This window comes from Vollenhovia emeryi, unplaced genomic scaffold, assembly GCF_000949405.1.
Source record: "Vollenhovia emeryi isolate VEMERY1.0 unplaced genomic scaffold, V.emery_V1.0 DF939121.1, whole genome shotgun sequence".
NCBI classification, from domain to species: domain Eukaryota; kingdom Metazoa; phylum Arthropoda; class Insecta; order Hymenoptera; family Formicidae; genus Vollenhovia; species Vollenhovia emeryi.
The window spans coordinates 159,053-173,267 of NW_011967245.1; the positions used below are offsets into that span (position 1 = coordinate 159,053).

At 46.9% G+C, this 14,215-nt stretch overlaps 1 protein-coding gene across 1 annotated transcript in view; it reads left to right on the forward strand.

Moving 5' to 3' along the window:
- The first annotated feature begins 3,266 nt into the window (after positions 1-3,266).
- Positions 3,267-14,215, forward strand: part of LOC105570340 — a 38,393-nt gene continuing 27,444 nt past the window's right edge. Inside the window, exon 1 of the mRNA XM_012027469.1 lies at positions 3,267-3,465. Coding sequence (XP_011882859.1) covers positions 3,267-3,465 — 199 coding nt within the window. The remainder of the gene's footprint in view (positions 3,466-14,215) is intronic.

Genomic DNA, 14,215 nt, shown 5'->3' on the forward strand with positions numbered 1-14,215 from the left:
CCGAGAGAAAGAGAAGAAACGGAATAAATGGAATATCCTCGCCGATCATCGCGTATTTTAACGGGCACGAGCGGATCATCGGAGATCATTATGTTGCGAGCCGTTTCGTCATCCCAATTTCCATGCGTATCCTCGGATACGAGGTCGACGTGTTCCGTGACCCCGTCGCTCTGCTTGTCCGTAATTAATTGAGAATGCCATTAAAATTATCGGGCCATCGCGTTGCCCATAAGCGCCTCGCTCGTCTCAGTCTTGCCGTGCAATTCCTGCCTCGCTACATCGATTCCTTAAAGTGCCACGAGGTCACGGGCTGTTCCACGATAATATCTGAACTTCCTTCCACAGCGCGCGAGCACGTGTATCAAGTTATCGATATAATAATTAACTTTGAATTATACCGATGATTATTTAAACCTGTCTTCGGTCTCCTCGGTGAAGAATGTACATGTATAATTTACACACAATAAATGATTTTTATTATACGTGTACGATTGGATTTATTAATCTGCAGACTTTCTAAGTCTGTATCTTACTTTCGACAAGATCCAAGAGCATATAAAGCCAACGGCACACGATATTATTTTTCCTACTGGATTGCTTACGCGAGCCAATCAGAATTTAGTCATCCGATCTAAAACTCTGCATCCTTATTGGCTCTCAAGCCAATCCAGGAGGAAAATTAGTATCGTGTGCCGTTGGCTTAAGATAGAAATGATACACGAGTTATTATTCAAATTTCGATATACGTCAAATGTTCTGTGATAATCAGCTGTTATCCAACAACGACCCTCCCTCCGGGTAGTAACACGTAAGATTTTCGCGCAAAGGGGTTGCATTAACGCGTCGGCGTGTTCAGCGACGAGACCGCGCACCTGAACGAGGTGGTTGAAACGTAATACTAGTAACGAGTACCTAATTCAAGCGTGGCCGCGTCATAAGTCCGGTAAAGTGCGCTATAAGTTGCCCCCGCTAGCCGTAATGGTGTTTATGGGCCATTCTCGGCGCAGGTAGCGTCCGGTGTAACTGCGACCGGCAACGTAGGCACGTACCTACTCCGGAAAACCATCGATGGCGGTCGCAATCGCCGACTGGAATTCCGCGATGAATGGAACTGGCATATACGAAGGCACGACGCGAGGGAGAGGGGAGGCCCAGAGAGCGAAGAGAACCCGAGCGGGAAACGGCGTCCGGTATTGTCTCGAGTGCGTTGAGGTCGCCGGTTCAACCGCGAGGAGACTTTAACGCCCGAGCGAGCGGTGCCGCTCGACGCGGAAGCCGCTACGGGAATGCTTCCCGCTATCGCTTTGTTCTTTTCGCGTGTCAGGCCATTAAAGCGGACTATTCGATACATTCGTAAGGCTAACATGGATCGATAATAAAAGTACTCCAACTAGTCTACCGTTTGTAATAGATATCTACACGCGATCATCTCAGAACGTTCCAACATTCATTAAATTTAAGTACTTTCATTACATTAAATTAAGTAATCATAATAGATGATCGAATAAACTGCGGGACGAAGAGCAAGAAGAAATTTATATTCGACTCGGCTGACAAGATGCGAACGTTGGGTCGTTTAAGATTAACGAGCCGTTAACGATTAGCGAGTATAGTATCAAATCAATTAATAATGAATTGATTAAGCCGATAAATTGAATGATTCAAGAAATGATTCATATCGATTGTGCCATTGACCTGCATCGCGAGAAACGGCTATTAGCTCGTTAAAGTTTAATGAATCGTTAATGATTATTGAAGGCATTATCAAAACAATCGATAATAAATCGATACGTTGTAAAACGTCCGTCAAATTTATCACTGTTTACCGGTCATCGATGCGGCAACGTTTAATGTTGATGAAATTACGAGCAAGCACAATCAACTAGAGATAATTACAACAAAGTAATTACGTTCTAAAATGTACACGAAAAATGTGTTCTACATATCGTTCAATTCTAATGAAACATCAGCACTGAGGCGCGCGATACAAAGTGTACAAACTGACGCATTATTTTCCACGTGTCAGAATAGAATCTTTCCAACGCGTTTGAATCGCGTCGCTCGTTAATAGAAACGCCGACAAATGTGAGACTCCGCGCTGTGCGAAGCCTAGAAACGCCGTGTATGCAAAAGGAACAATCGTCTACGCGGCATAACGAACAAATCAACGGCGAAGCACGCCGCGCCTTAACCCCGCGCTGTAAACTCCAAACCGAGATGCGCAAACGCGTTCTCGCTTTCGTTCGCGCGATCGTAAAGAGCGCGCATTTGAATATGAATAAATCGTGCGCAGTCGGTTCGCTCGGGCCCGTTCGTCCGTCCATTCGCTCATCCGTATGTCCGTCCGTCCGTCCATCCGTTTGTTCGTCCCCGGCGCAACGGCGCGGCGGCGGCGGCGGCGGCGGCGACTCGTGCATATCCGCCCGCTCGTCCGGCTCCGCGGAGTGTTTTACACATGTGCATTTATGGATTGCTTAATGGCGGCCGCCTACAAATTAGACGAGCGGTAAATCAGACATCGAGCGGACCACACCGCGCTCGCACAATACACGCTGGCCCCACGGTGGGCATCGTTGCCTGCGCGCGCCACAGTAATAAAATATTGGGTGCACGGGGGTTGGTGGGGCGCGTTCTCGACGACGACGTCGGCGATGTCACCGATGACGGAGGGTCCGATCTCTCGCGTCCTCTCGCGACTCTCGCGCTCTCGTGAAGAGGCAAGCCGAAGCCCGGTCATATATCACAAGTGGATAAAGTGCGCCTCGGAAAGAAATAATGACCCGTCGTGTGGAAATACGTGAGAAAACCCGGCGACCATTGTCCTCGCCGCTAATGCGGTAATGGAAAAAAAAAGACTCGGTTGCGGGCTTGATCGCCTCGCCGCGATTATAATGGCAGCGGAGTTTCCCGTAATGTCAGTGGGTTACACGCCGTTGTTTTTCAGACTGGATGCGCGAAGTATCGGAAATCGATTGGCGGCAAATGACGGCGGGTACCTTTTCCCCACTTTCCCTCTCCATTTATTCATTATCCTTACAGTTATCTAGCCTATATATGCTTTTAAAGAAGTACATATATGTTTTTACTTTGTCTTGTAATATTCTCCCAAATATCCCCTTTCTTTTACTGGCGTTCTTTTAAAATAGTGATTGCTGCAATAATGTGACAACGTTCAAAAATGTTTCGAAAACTCTTCACGCTCCAGAATTATCCTCTCTTTCACTCAATTTCCTCTTGACCAGCGTCAACGTACCCGTGCTAAACAAATGGAATTTTACGAAATCAACTCACGGCGCGACGAAGTCGACTCCGTATTCCACGCGACCGAAAACCACAACGTGCGAGACGCGTTGCGGTGGTCCGTTCGGAAGACGCAGAATGCTGCTACAGGGATAACGTACTCTCGTCGAAGCGACGGTGGTAGCAACGACGGCGATATACGCGGCAGCAGCGGCAGCAACGATGGCAAGTTGCGCAGGAGCATTAAAAGACACACCGCGCGCGCGAATAGTGATTACTACGAGACCGCTCGGAGCTATGGCCGCAGGTTGATTATCTCACCTGTCCGGACTCTTTTACTCTCGCTGCTGCTATAATAGGTTCCTCGTCCCCCATGCCAGTGGTCTACCGCTGCCGCCGTGCTTCGCCGTGCGCGCGATTATATTTCTTGCTCCCCTACATACCCTCCCCGCCGCCCGTCCCGACCGCCCGCCCGCCCGCCCCCGACCGGCAGATCGGCGGCCTCCTTCCGCGTTGCCTTCGCGACTTTGTTTTTCCCTGCTCGCCTCCCGTGTTCCCTCAGAAAATGATCGTCGGCAGCTGCTTGGACGCGATTTATTGCCGATCGGAACGATTTCCCGATTTTTCAGCCGGCCGTAACGAGAGACGGCGAACGCGATTTTCTGCACGCCGCGATGGGATAATGTAGCGAGGATGTAGAATGGCAATTCCGCTGATCGTTATATTACCCAACGAAAGACGATGACTCCAAAATAATCGTATCCGAGGCAACACATGTATTATTTTCTTAACCTGACGACTCTTCAACATTGCTTCAGCAATGACGACAATGTCGAAGAAAGGGTTGTTGACACAGTACGCAATATAATACCATAGTATAACTACCCCCACAGAAATAAAATATACATATAATTATATATAAATAAAAGTAGAAACATGTCGTGACATGAAACCCTGCAATTCCCGATCCCGCCAAGTGTGAAGTGCGAACCGTCATCTCGCTATCGCTAAAAATGAAAAGCTCGCCAACATCTACCGCGAAATTGTTTCCGTTTACAACAACGTCATGTCCCGTGATAAAGTGACGAAGTGGTACAGGGAATTTAAAGACGGCCGAATAAACATTCATGATGAATAGAGATGGCGGCAGGAACGTGTGACAAAGGAATACAAAAGTTGATACCCCGGTTCACCAAATGCTTGGAACTAAATGACGATTACGTGGAAAAATAGTGGTACACTTGTGTAACATGTCGTACAAGTTTCAATAATAAATATGCATTTTTCCATTTTTGTAGAATGTTGTAACCTTAATTTCCGAATATGCCTCGTATATTCTTGGGTCGTTAAATCCATATGGACGCAAAGTGTAGTCGCGCGAAATTCTCGCGTCCGAACAATCGAATCTACACAGGATAATCGGAGAACGCCCTCAAATATACCGTCTTGTCTCCATTTCTGAAACGAGATTCGAGGACGCGCGCGCGGGCAATTACTCAGGCGATCGCGCACGCGGAGGCGCGAGCGGAAGGAATAAATCGCATAATGGAGGAGAGTAAACGAACCGTCGTAGGCATCATCTACGTCGCGGAATCACATTTTTTGCGCGCGCCTATACCCGCATACATGTGCCATACAGAAAACTCCATTAGACGTTAGATCTCTTCTCCTCGTTCATCACGAGACGAACGCGCCAGAGTGCATCGGAGTCGGTGCATCCGCGCTCCCGCGGTACTCGATAAAGCGAGACCGTGGACGGTCACAGGGTAGGGGCACTCATCTTGGAAGGGGTTGCAACGTGAGGAGAAACAGGCGGAGGAGGACAGAAGGGGAGAGGAGCGACTTTGCGGCGGCGGCGGCGGTGGCGGCGACCGCGGTGCCAGGGAGCAGAAGAACCGTCGCTTTTTTGTCCAAGTCAATATATCAGCGCGGGGGCCATGTCTAACGGGTAATGCACTGCTCGATCCCTCCTGCACGACGAAAGGAAGCTGCTGCCGCTGCCGCCGCCGTTGCTCTCGCTGCGGCTGCAGCGGTAGCGGCTGTTACCGCCGCGAAACGCTCCGGGCAGTCGCACGATCGCCGTTGTCAGGGAAGAAAACTACTTCATTTTCCGCGCCGCCGACGGTCAAGGCTCTGCCGTGGGGGTCGAAATCGCCGGCGCGATTATTGTGTTTTTCAGCCAATACCGAGTCGATGCTCCCTTTGCCGTCCCTTTCGCGCGATCGCGAGGCGGCGCGAGAGAGATCGGGGCCGTTCTTGTTGATTTCGTAATTGCATTGTGCGATGCGATCAACGTACGTGTTGTACGCGCGAGTTAAACGAAAGAGAAATGCACGAGATGCAAAATGCAATCGCGAGGTCCTTATTGGCAACCGAAGGTAAATAACATAAATCTCGGAAGTAACTTGTTCGAGAGACAGATAATGCCCCGCGTCTCACGTGATTGCGCGTAGACGATAGCGAGCAAGTCGCCGATTTGACAAATTGCCTCCGTCTTCGCTCATGCAACTGCTAGCGCGACGATATTACAAAATCGCGGCGAATTTTTTTCCCCCCTTTTCTTCCCCCTGGACGCTCAGGTCAGGTCGAGACACTCCGCTCAATTAGCCTCGCATTCCACGGGAGACAGGTGCTGTTACCGCCCGTGGTGTACGACATGTGAATTTGATCACAAAGTTATAGATGAGCACATGTAATATATTCAGTAGATGAGCGCGCACACGCGGATGTATTTTAACCCTTCAACCTTCGGCTTCCAGATAATTTCGAGAAATCGATCAATGATGAGCACGCAGCTTCCATCTCTGTCTTAACGTTATCAGCATTATCTAACGCAGTAATCAATTTCATTTACTCGCGACACGCTGCGAAGGTACACGAGACACGGATACAATTATTCAAACATGCGTAAAATGCACGTGTACGTTTAAATTGTTTTAAAAGCTCGAGATCCGTACGTTTTAGCTGACATTTCCAATGGGGGTAACCACTTCATGTAATCGTGGGACAGCGTCTCCGAAATCATTATGAAATCCTTACGAAATCCTTGTGTAATCGTTTTGTCTTAATTTTCAAGTTTCTTCACTTGTTAGACAATAAATATTAAATTTGAGCATTTTCTCAGCTTGTTCTTATTTTTATTTTACAAAAAAATTTACTTCTTTTAGTGAATATCCAAATATATATCGTAGTTCACACCTATAAGCGCGTATTCTTTTCAAAATAAGACTGAAGTAGTTGCTATTAGCACAACAGCGAGTTGAAACGTTGATACACCTTTGCGCGCAAAGGAACAATAAACGGAAACATGTGGCCGAATACTACAATCTTAACTGAAATTACCTCTACAAGCAAATACTTCTTAGTGAAATAAGAAAAATATATTTTCCGCAAATCTAGTAGCTCTTTGAGGTTTAACAACGTTACATAGTTTTAAACGTGCATATAAGAAAATTATTTGCAATTAGATGAGATTATTCGTAATCAAATGAAATCGTGTAATCGGTGGGACAACATTTTAGCTAGTGGTTACCGCCTTGGACATTTCCGTAGAAATTCCGGTAGCAGAGATTCGATACTCGTTATGTTCAAAGTCAAGTGTAAAAAGAACCAGTCAAACCACCTAGATAAATCTAACGTGCTTGCAATCACATCGTGCAACGTTTCGTTAACTGGCTTCCTCGGCGAATATAAATAATCGCGATTCGATTGCGTAATGAGCAAAATTATACGCAAACCTACGGTCAGATCTCCGTAATAGCATCCATAATGCATGCCAATTTCATCGCGGAAGCGTTTTTAGGCCGTCCGAATGATCGTCGGCCGCGTTTCTCGCGGATCTTGCTCAGCGAGTTCGTACGCCCCATTCGGAGACACCTGACGTCAATCGATTAGCATCCAAGCGATCGTTGGACAGCGACGAATTATTGTCGCTCGCGCGCTTCCGGCATGTGGGGCGATCACCTTTTTTCTCTTTCTCCCTCTCTCACGCACAGTAGATCGAACGAGACGCGTGTCGGTCCTCGAAACCATCTCAAGGAAGTCTGGACCATCTCTCATCCGACGAATAAAAATTGCCCATGTTCTTTCTCTCTTATTCTTCCCTCCAGTGTGCCAGGACAGTGCTGCTCGTTACACGTGCGGTCGTGCCGGTTTGATGTATCGCATGAATTAGAAGTATGTGCGAATTATTTATCGGCTCGCTCGAGAAAGGCCACCCGACGCGGTTATTGTCGAGACGTTGCTCTCGCGCAAGTAGCCCAGGAAAGGCTCTCCCGAGATAAGTGCGAGGCCATGAAAACCATAATTTATTGCGATGGCTCTCGCCGGGAGGTATCTGGTTCACACACAGTGCGCGAACTGACCTTTTACGCATCGCTGATTAATTTAAAATTACATTATTGATCGGCATTTCTAATACATTGTTGACGAATACTCGTGTCTGCACAAGCATGGACTTGTACAGTTATTGAAGAACAAAACTATATTCGTTTATATTACAGTATTGTTTATTGCTTTTCATTTTCTTGGATTTTAATTACGATTTTAGAATCGTCTTTTAAAATAACACGGCGAAATTTTTTTCAATTAAATGCCGATACTTTCTCTGATTTCCTGAGTGACATTGACAGACTCGCACAAGCATAGTAGTAAGTCAGAGAATGATAATTTGTTAGAGGATGGTTTCGAAAACTAACGAAAAGATAGAAAACATTTATGATCGAAATAGTGAAAGTGATTGTGATTCTGTTTTCACCAACCTTGGAAGACTATTAAAGTATTTTAAATGTACCTGTCGCACGCATTGTACTCCGCAGAGCATTAGTGATGCGAAAGCAATGAGTTAGCGTTTGATAACGATTTTTTATTCAATTGTTAATAGCCGTTCACGTTTTGTATAAAATAGCCGGTGAGCGATGTTAACCGCTAGTCGCGCTGGACCTTTCCACCGAAACGCGTGAAGGCCCAGTTAACGTCGCTGATCCGAATCTCCCGATATTATTATCGTCATTATTGTCGTTATCATTACTATTATGTGGTGAATACGCAAAATACACGAGCGAGTCGGCGAAGTCATCCTCGTCCGTCGCGGGTGGAGGAGAGGAGAAGGAAGTGGCGGAGGAGGAGGAGAAACGAGACGCGCGGCTACGTGAGGAAGGATGAGACGAGGATCTAGAGGCCTTCACACGTCTCTCCCCGTCTCATTCTTCACCTTTCTACCTGCCTATCGCCGTCCTGCTCGCTCCTACCTTCTATGCCGTCTCTATAAACCGTGCGGGTATTCGCCAATTAAGCTCTATTGAAGCAGCCCAGGCACCGCAAGGTGGCCCTCCCCCTCCTCCCCCGAGCCCTCTCGCCCTCGCGTCGGAGACCTCGCCGTTAAATCCAGATTAAGAGCGGCGCATGACACGTTGAATCCGCGGCTCGTCGATCCAGAAACATTTAATTTAGACGTTACCGCCTGTTGCCAGGAGGAGATATCTCTCTATTCACGAGACACGCCGTCTCCTCTCCCCCGCGGTCGACGTTCAGGAGCGGACCACTCGAGGGATCGTTCACGCTCAAAGCAAGCTGCCCTTTGCGGTTGGGACTGCTTAAAAATCTAGAAAGACGTCGTGTAAACGAGATGCAAACTGCGATGTTCGTTCGCGCGTGTAGAATTCCAGACCGAGGACTTTACAAACATCTTGCGATATAAATTCGATTTAATAAGAAAGTATTAAAACGCATCTGTAAACAATAGGTAACGCTGACGAGTTATTAAGTATTAAATCATTGAACAGTAATGAGATGACTGTGAAAAAGACATATAATAATCGCCCATAACTACGTTCCTGCGGCGGCACTTTTTATCGACAAGCATACGCGAATGTAGCGGGGTCCGCTCCGAAAACATCCATCGCGGGATGTTCCGGAGCACCTGGACAATAAGGGAGGTGTGTACAAAGAGGAGAGGGCGGGCTGGCGTGCCATCGTTACGGGATTACGATTCGGAATCGCGAGCGTACGGAACGCGTATGCCGAACTCCATCGACCTCTCGTCGCCCCCCTTCGATGTGTTTATCCAACGATAACAAATTACCGAACGAATATGTACAGTCATACTCTATAATTGCGACTACCGGCGCGGCGCGGCGGCGACGGCGGAGGCCGGGGCCGATCAAGCGTCCCACCGCGGGTTAGAATCCGCGAGAGAGTCGAAGGTGAGGAGCGCGACGTGAATACAACAGCGCGGCCGCGGAACACGCGTGTATCCCGAGAGACCCGAGGAGGCACCATAAGCAGACGGGAGGACGCGCTCTCGCGCGTCGCCCCCTTGCAACCGCGCAAGCGGCACCATAGGATCGCTTCTATTTCTATTCGTCGTGCAACACGCGGCCCGGCGTCGCTCCCGCGACCCTTTTCCCGCAGATCGTAACGTCAAATTACTACGTGCGCGCGGTACCGGCCGAACGGTAACTGCAGGCGATCGAGCGGGGGGGCCCGGAGGAAATAATACGTCAGACATGTATTAATCCCTCGCGGTTCAAATATTTCCCCGCTCGGTAGTTCGCTCTCAAGTAATCTCGCTGGGAGTCTGTCGAGAGCGGTTATATGGGCTTTCAAATCGTTGCAATCGTTGGCAAATGAAGTTATTTTAATGCCGGCGCACCGGACGTTACACCAAAACGATCCCGATGTGTCTTTCTCATTTTTTTTTCATCCCATTTCTTTTCACCTCTCTCTTACACTTTTTAAATATTCCCTCCCTAAAAGTCAATCAGTGCGTTATCACTGACAACAGTTATAAGTATAGCACAGAGTATTCATTGTTTTCAGTAATAATCCACTGATTGGATTATCACTAAAAACATGATCACTCACAATCAGTGGATTAGCACTAAAAACAGCCCACCGAGGGGGAAACCGCTGAGGGCATTGTGGTCAATTTACGACATTGCTATAGCATTACTAGGCATTACTAGGCATTTTTGGGTATTAGTTTGGGCATTAGGCCTTGCTGGGGCATTATAAACATAAAATAAGATAAAATAAGATAAAACAAGATAAATAAGATAACATAAGATAATAAGATAAAGTAATGCCCACTGAGCATTGTGGGCATTGGTGTACAAGATTTTGGTCAGCGGTTTCCTCCTCGCAGTCCACATAGAAAATTTTCTGGGATCTAATTGCGATCTAGTTCGATTCCCCCCCGAGAAAATCTTAGATTCTAATTAGGAAATCCACTGTCTAAAAGTCAATCAGTGGATTATCACTGAAAACAGTAAATGTTCACTCTGATTCACAGTTATAAGTATAGCACTGAATTATTCAGTGATAATGAACTGATCGACTTTTAGAGACTCAGAAGATTTCAACGTGACTAGTCACTGATTTGCAGTTATAAGTGCACCACTGAAAATCGCAGTGGTAACACTTATAACTGTAAATCAGTGACTATTCGCTGTTTTCAGTGATAATCCACTGACTTTTAAAGAGTATCACTGGTACCAAGAGACATCGCAAACTTATTTTCCGTTGCTAAAATATTTCGTCGACAAGTAACAATAATGTAACAGTAAAATCAGGATGTCGAGTCCTGAAATGCGGCTTCGCCAGCCTGAAAATGTACCCGCGCGCCGGCGACTTCTCGCGCCGCGGCGTATTTATGCCGCGGCATTCGCGCGGCCGTCGTCGTCGATAATCTGGAAGTGTAACGTTGCAACGGTTCGCCACGTAGATGCTCCAGACTCGAGCAGAGTCCCGAGCCGTGGAGCCGGCAAACTCTCACGGCCTCTGAACTCGCACTCGTCATAACTGCAAATGGAATGAATACCTGCCTGCTCGCCTATAGTGGTAGCCACGAGTGGCCATTGCCGGTGGATGGTTACTGGCATTTACGGCACTAACCCACTGAATGCAAGCTCTAAGATTGGCTCGAGATATTAAGCGTGCTGTACGTACACGTACATATGAACCACCTACACGCGCGAGCGGACGAGCGACACGCAACGTGCGCGCGTAGACGTTACCACACACGTCACGGCACGCACACGCACGCGGACACACGCGAGAACGTCGAGGTGAGGATATACCTATCTACCTGCGCGTACTACGGTAGGTAGGTAGAACGTAGCCTCCGGAGGCAAGCCGAAGCAACGAATTACGCGATGACCCGGCGACGAAGACAACGGATGCGGCGAACGCGGAGCGGAGGACGGAAAAGGAATATACAGGGTGAGTCACGTTAAGGCCGAATCAGACTAGCAATTGCAGACGCGGATTGGATTGGGATTGGCGGCTGACGACCGTCCTCTAGCCAATGAGAGCAAAGCAGCCAGCGATTTAATCGACTCTCATTGGCTAGAAGACAATGGCCAATTGCCAATCCCAATCCAATCCGCGTCGGCAATTGCTAGTCTGATTCGGCCTTTACGCCGATCGTCTCTCTCGGCTAACTCGCGATATTATCGTGAAACAGAAGTTCCTTCGGCGCAGGCTACGTTTTTTTTTACCTGCGAAACACGGCGATAAAAAATTAACGGGCGAAAAATTCACATTCTTTCCATGTCGTCGTCAAACGTCCGACAATAACTTGCGTGCGCTCGTGTGACTTGTCGCAACGATTATCAAGTCTAAAGATTGAAGAATTACGAACATTTGACAAATACCAATCACGGCCTCGTCGCCGTTTGGCTCACCCTGTATAAATACGTATTCGCGCATACGCGCGATGTGGTAGGCATCGTCGCTCGACGCCGGCGAGGTGCGAAGGTGCGACGAGGTGCGAAGGTGGCATCGGCTCGAGCACCTGCTACCGTCATTATCATCAGGCCGGCACTCCAGAAAACACGGGGAGCAAAGAGACGAGATTCGAGTCTAATTTCTGCCTACGGGCGCAATCCGCTCTCGTTGCCCGCTCGCCGCCGCGCGGTAGAGCCAGGCCAGGTCCGATTTACTTTGCTCCTTGCCCGAGCCGACCATTACCAACGCCGTGGCCGCGACAAAACCGTCCACATGCGATTTGTCCGGGTTGCTTCCGGCGTTTTCTCGATCCGTCGCGCGAGCGCTAATTCCCCACGACAGTTACGCGATTATAGCGGCGAACTAATGAAGCCGGTAACGCTCCGGTGAATCTAATTACGATTTTTCAATACGGTACGCACAATGCCTACCGAAAGGTAGACGTCGTCGCCTTGATTGTTAGAATCAAATCACGGGCTTCACGCGTAGTGGTATAGCGGTAATGGTTGTGTTTATTGACGGCCTAGGGCGAGCCTTCTAACGTCACATGAAAGGCGTATATTAAGCAGCACAATGTGGGATACGAGCTTTGATTAAATAAGCAAGACCGAGACGGCACAAAGGAGTAAAAATGCGAAGGCGTAAATTATGTATCTGAATTATGTACGTAGTTTACACGCGGCAAAATTGACGGGAAAGGCTATTCGATGTTTCCAACAAAAGGGAACGAGTGCCAAACTAACGGATTTACGACCCGTGCGAGAAATATTTTGCACGATACGCGATGTTTGATTGGCAATAGAAATTTCTTGCATCAATTAACTTTGCACAAGTTTGACTTGAGACAGTGCCACTTGAATTGACACAATCATTTCAGAGCAATCGAGCGAAGCGCACACAGCAATTTAATGATTTCTTAATTTTGTTGTTGCAGTTTTCGTTGGAAATGACAGTGGCGTCATATTAAGTTTAAAAACTGTGAAAATAATAAACAAAAATATACGATTTTGCAGTGTATTACCGATTAGTCGCTCTATGTTTTTATTGTGTCATTGTTCCAAGTTTAATCCTGACGTACTATTCTAATTTAAAGGGAGAAACCGTGGCTTGAGAAAAATTTAGATGCAGTGAAAGCAAACACACATGTCGTGACTCATTTATAAATTGCGATAGATAGAAGTCTGGGCGGCATACTTTGCGAATAATATCGTTCGGAGAACGGCTGAAGAATTGCGAGAATTCGAGCGGAACGAGAGGAATTACGATTCAAATACCACACCAGTCGTGGTGAGAGGAAAGAACCGCGTGAACGCCTTCTTTCGCAAAATGAGCAACTTCGGCTCTTGAGGCTGCTCGAGCTATCGTGCGGATCGAATTCGAATTATTCAATGCTTATACCCGAGGCATCAAAATCGAGGGATCGATTCTAATCCGCTGGTTGCTCGGTCGGTTTTTCACAAGCAACGATGTATCTACTAGAATATCCCTGTGCGCACTTCTACATTTGTATGTAAGTCCATTTAGTCATGCACGTGTGCCATTCCCATTCGATAATTCTCATTTTTAATTATATTATAAAAATTGTGATAAAAGTACAATAAAGAAAACCTACACCAGTTGTTATTGAGACCGGAAATTATTCACACGTGAATATTAAATCCAAAATAGATCCGGCTTTTGCTCTTAACACAGAGCGAAGTTGTTATTTATACGGGGAAGTATTCGATAATTCATCTTAATGAAATTATTTATTGCGTCGAACATTTGTTTATGCTACGGGAATAATATTGTAATGCTTGTATTCCTCTGGTATGCATGCACCCGTTTCTCTCCGAAAGTTGTACATTTTAATCTCTCGCAATAGTCAGTAATGTTAAAGACTTGAGCTTCGTTTCGGAAGCACGTCGAATCCGCATTTATTTTAAGATGCTCGGAACAAAGTAGACGATATGCAGACGATTCATAGAAATAACATTTTAATTAGAGCCGACCTATAGATATAAATTATGCGATTCTTTTCGTATATCCGTTTCCCTATCTTAAAATAAAATAAAAATATAATTCGACTCACCAGTGCGACGCGCAGCGGCGGAGTTAAAACGACGTTGACCTGTAAAATGCAAATACAGCCAGATTATTACAAAGTCGTCAGATTTCGAGAAATAATTGCCAAACGAAATAATAGAATATCATCACATTACATTAGATTGCGTGCGATTTCAATATAAATTGCTAAGACTCTTATTAA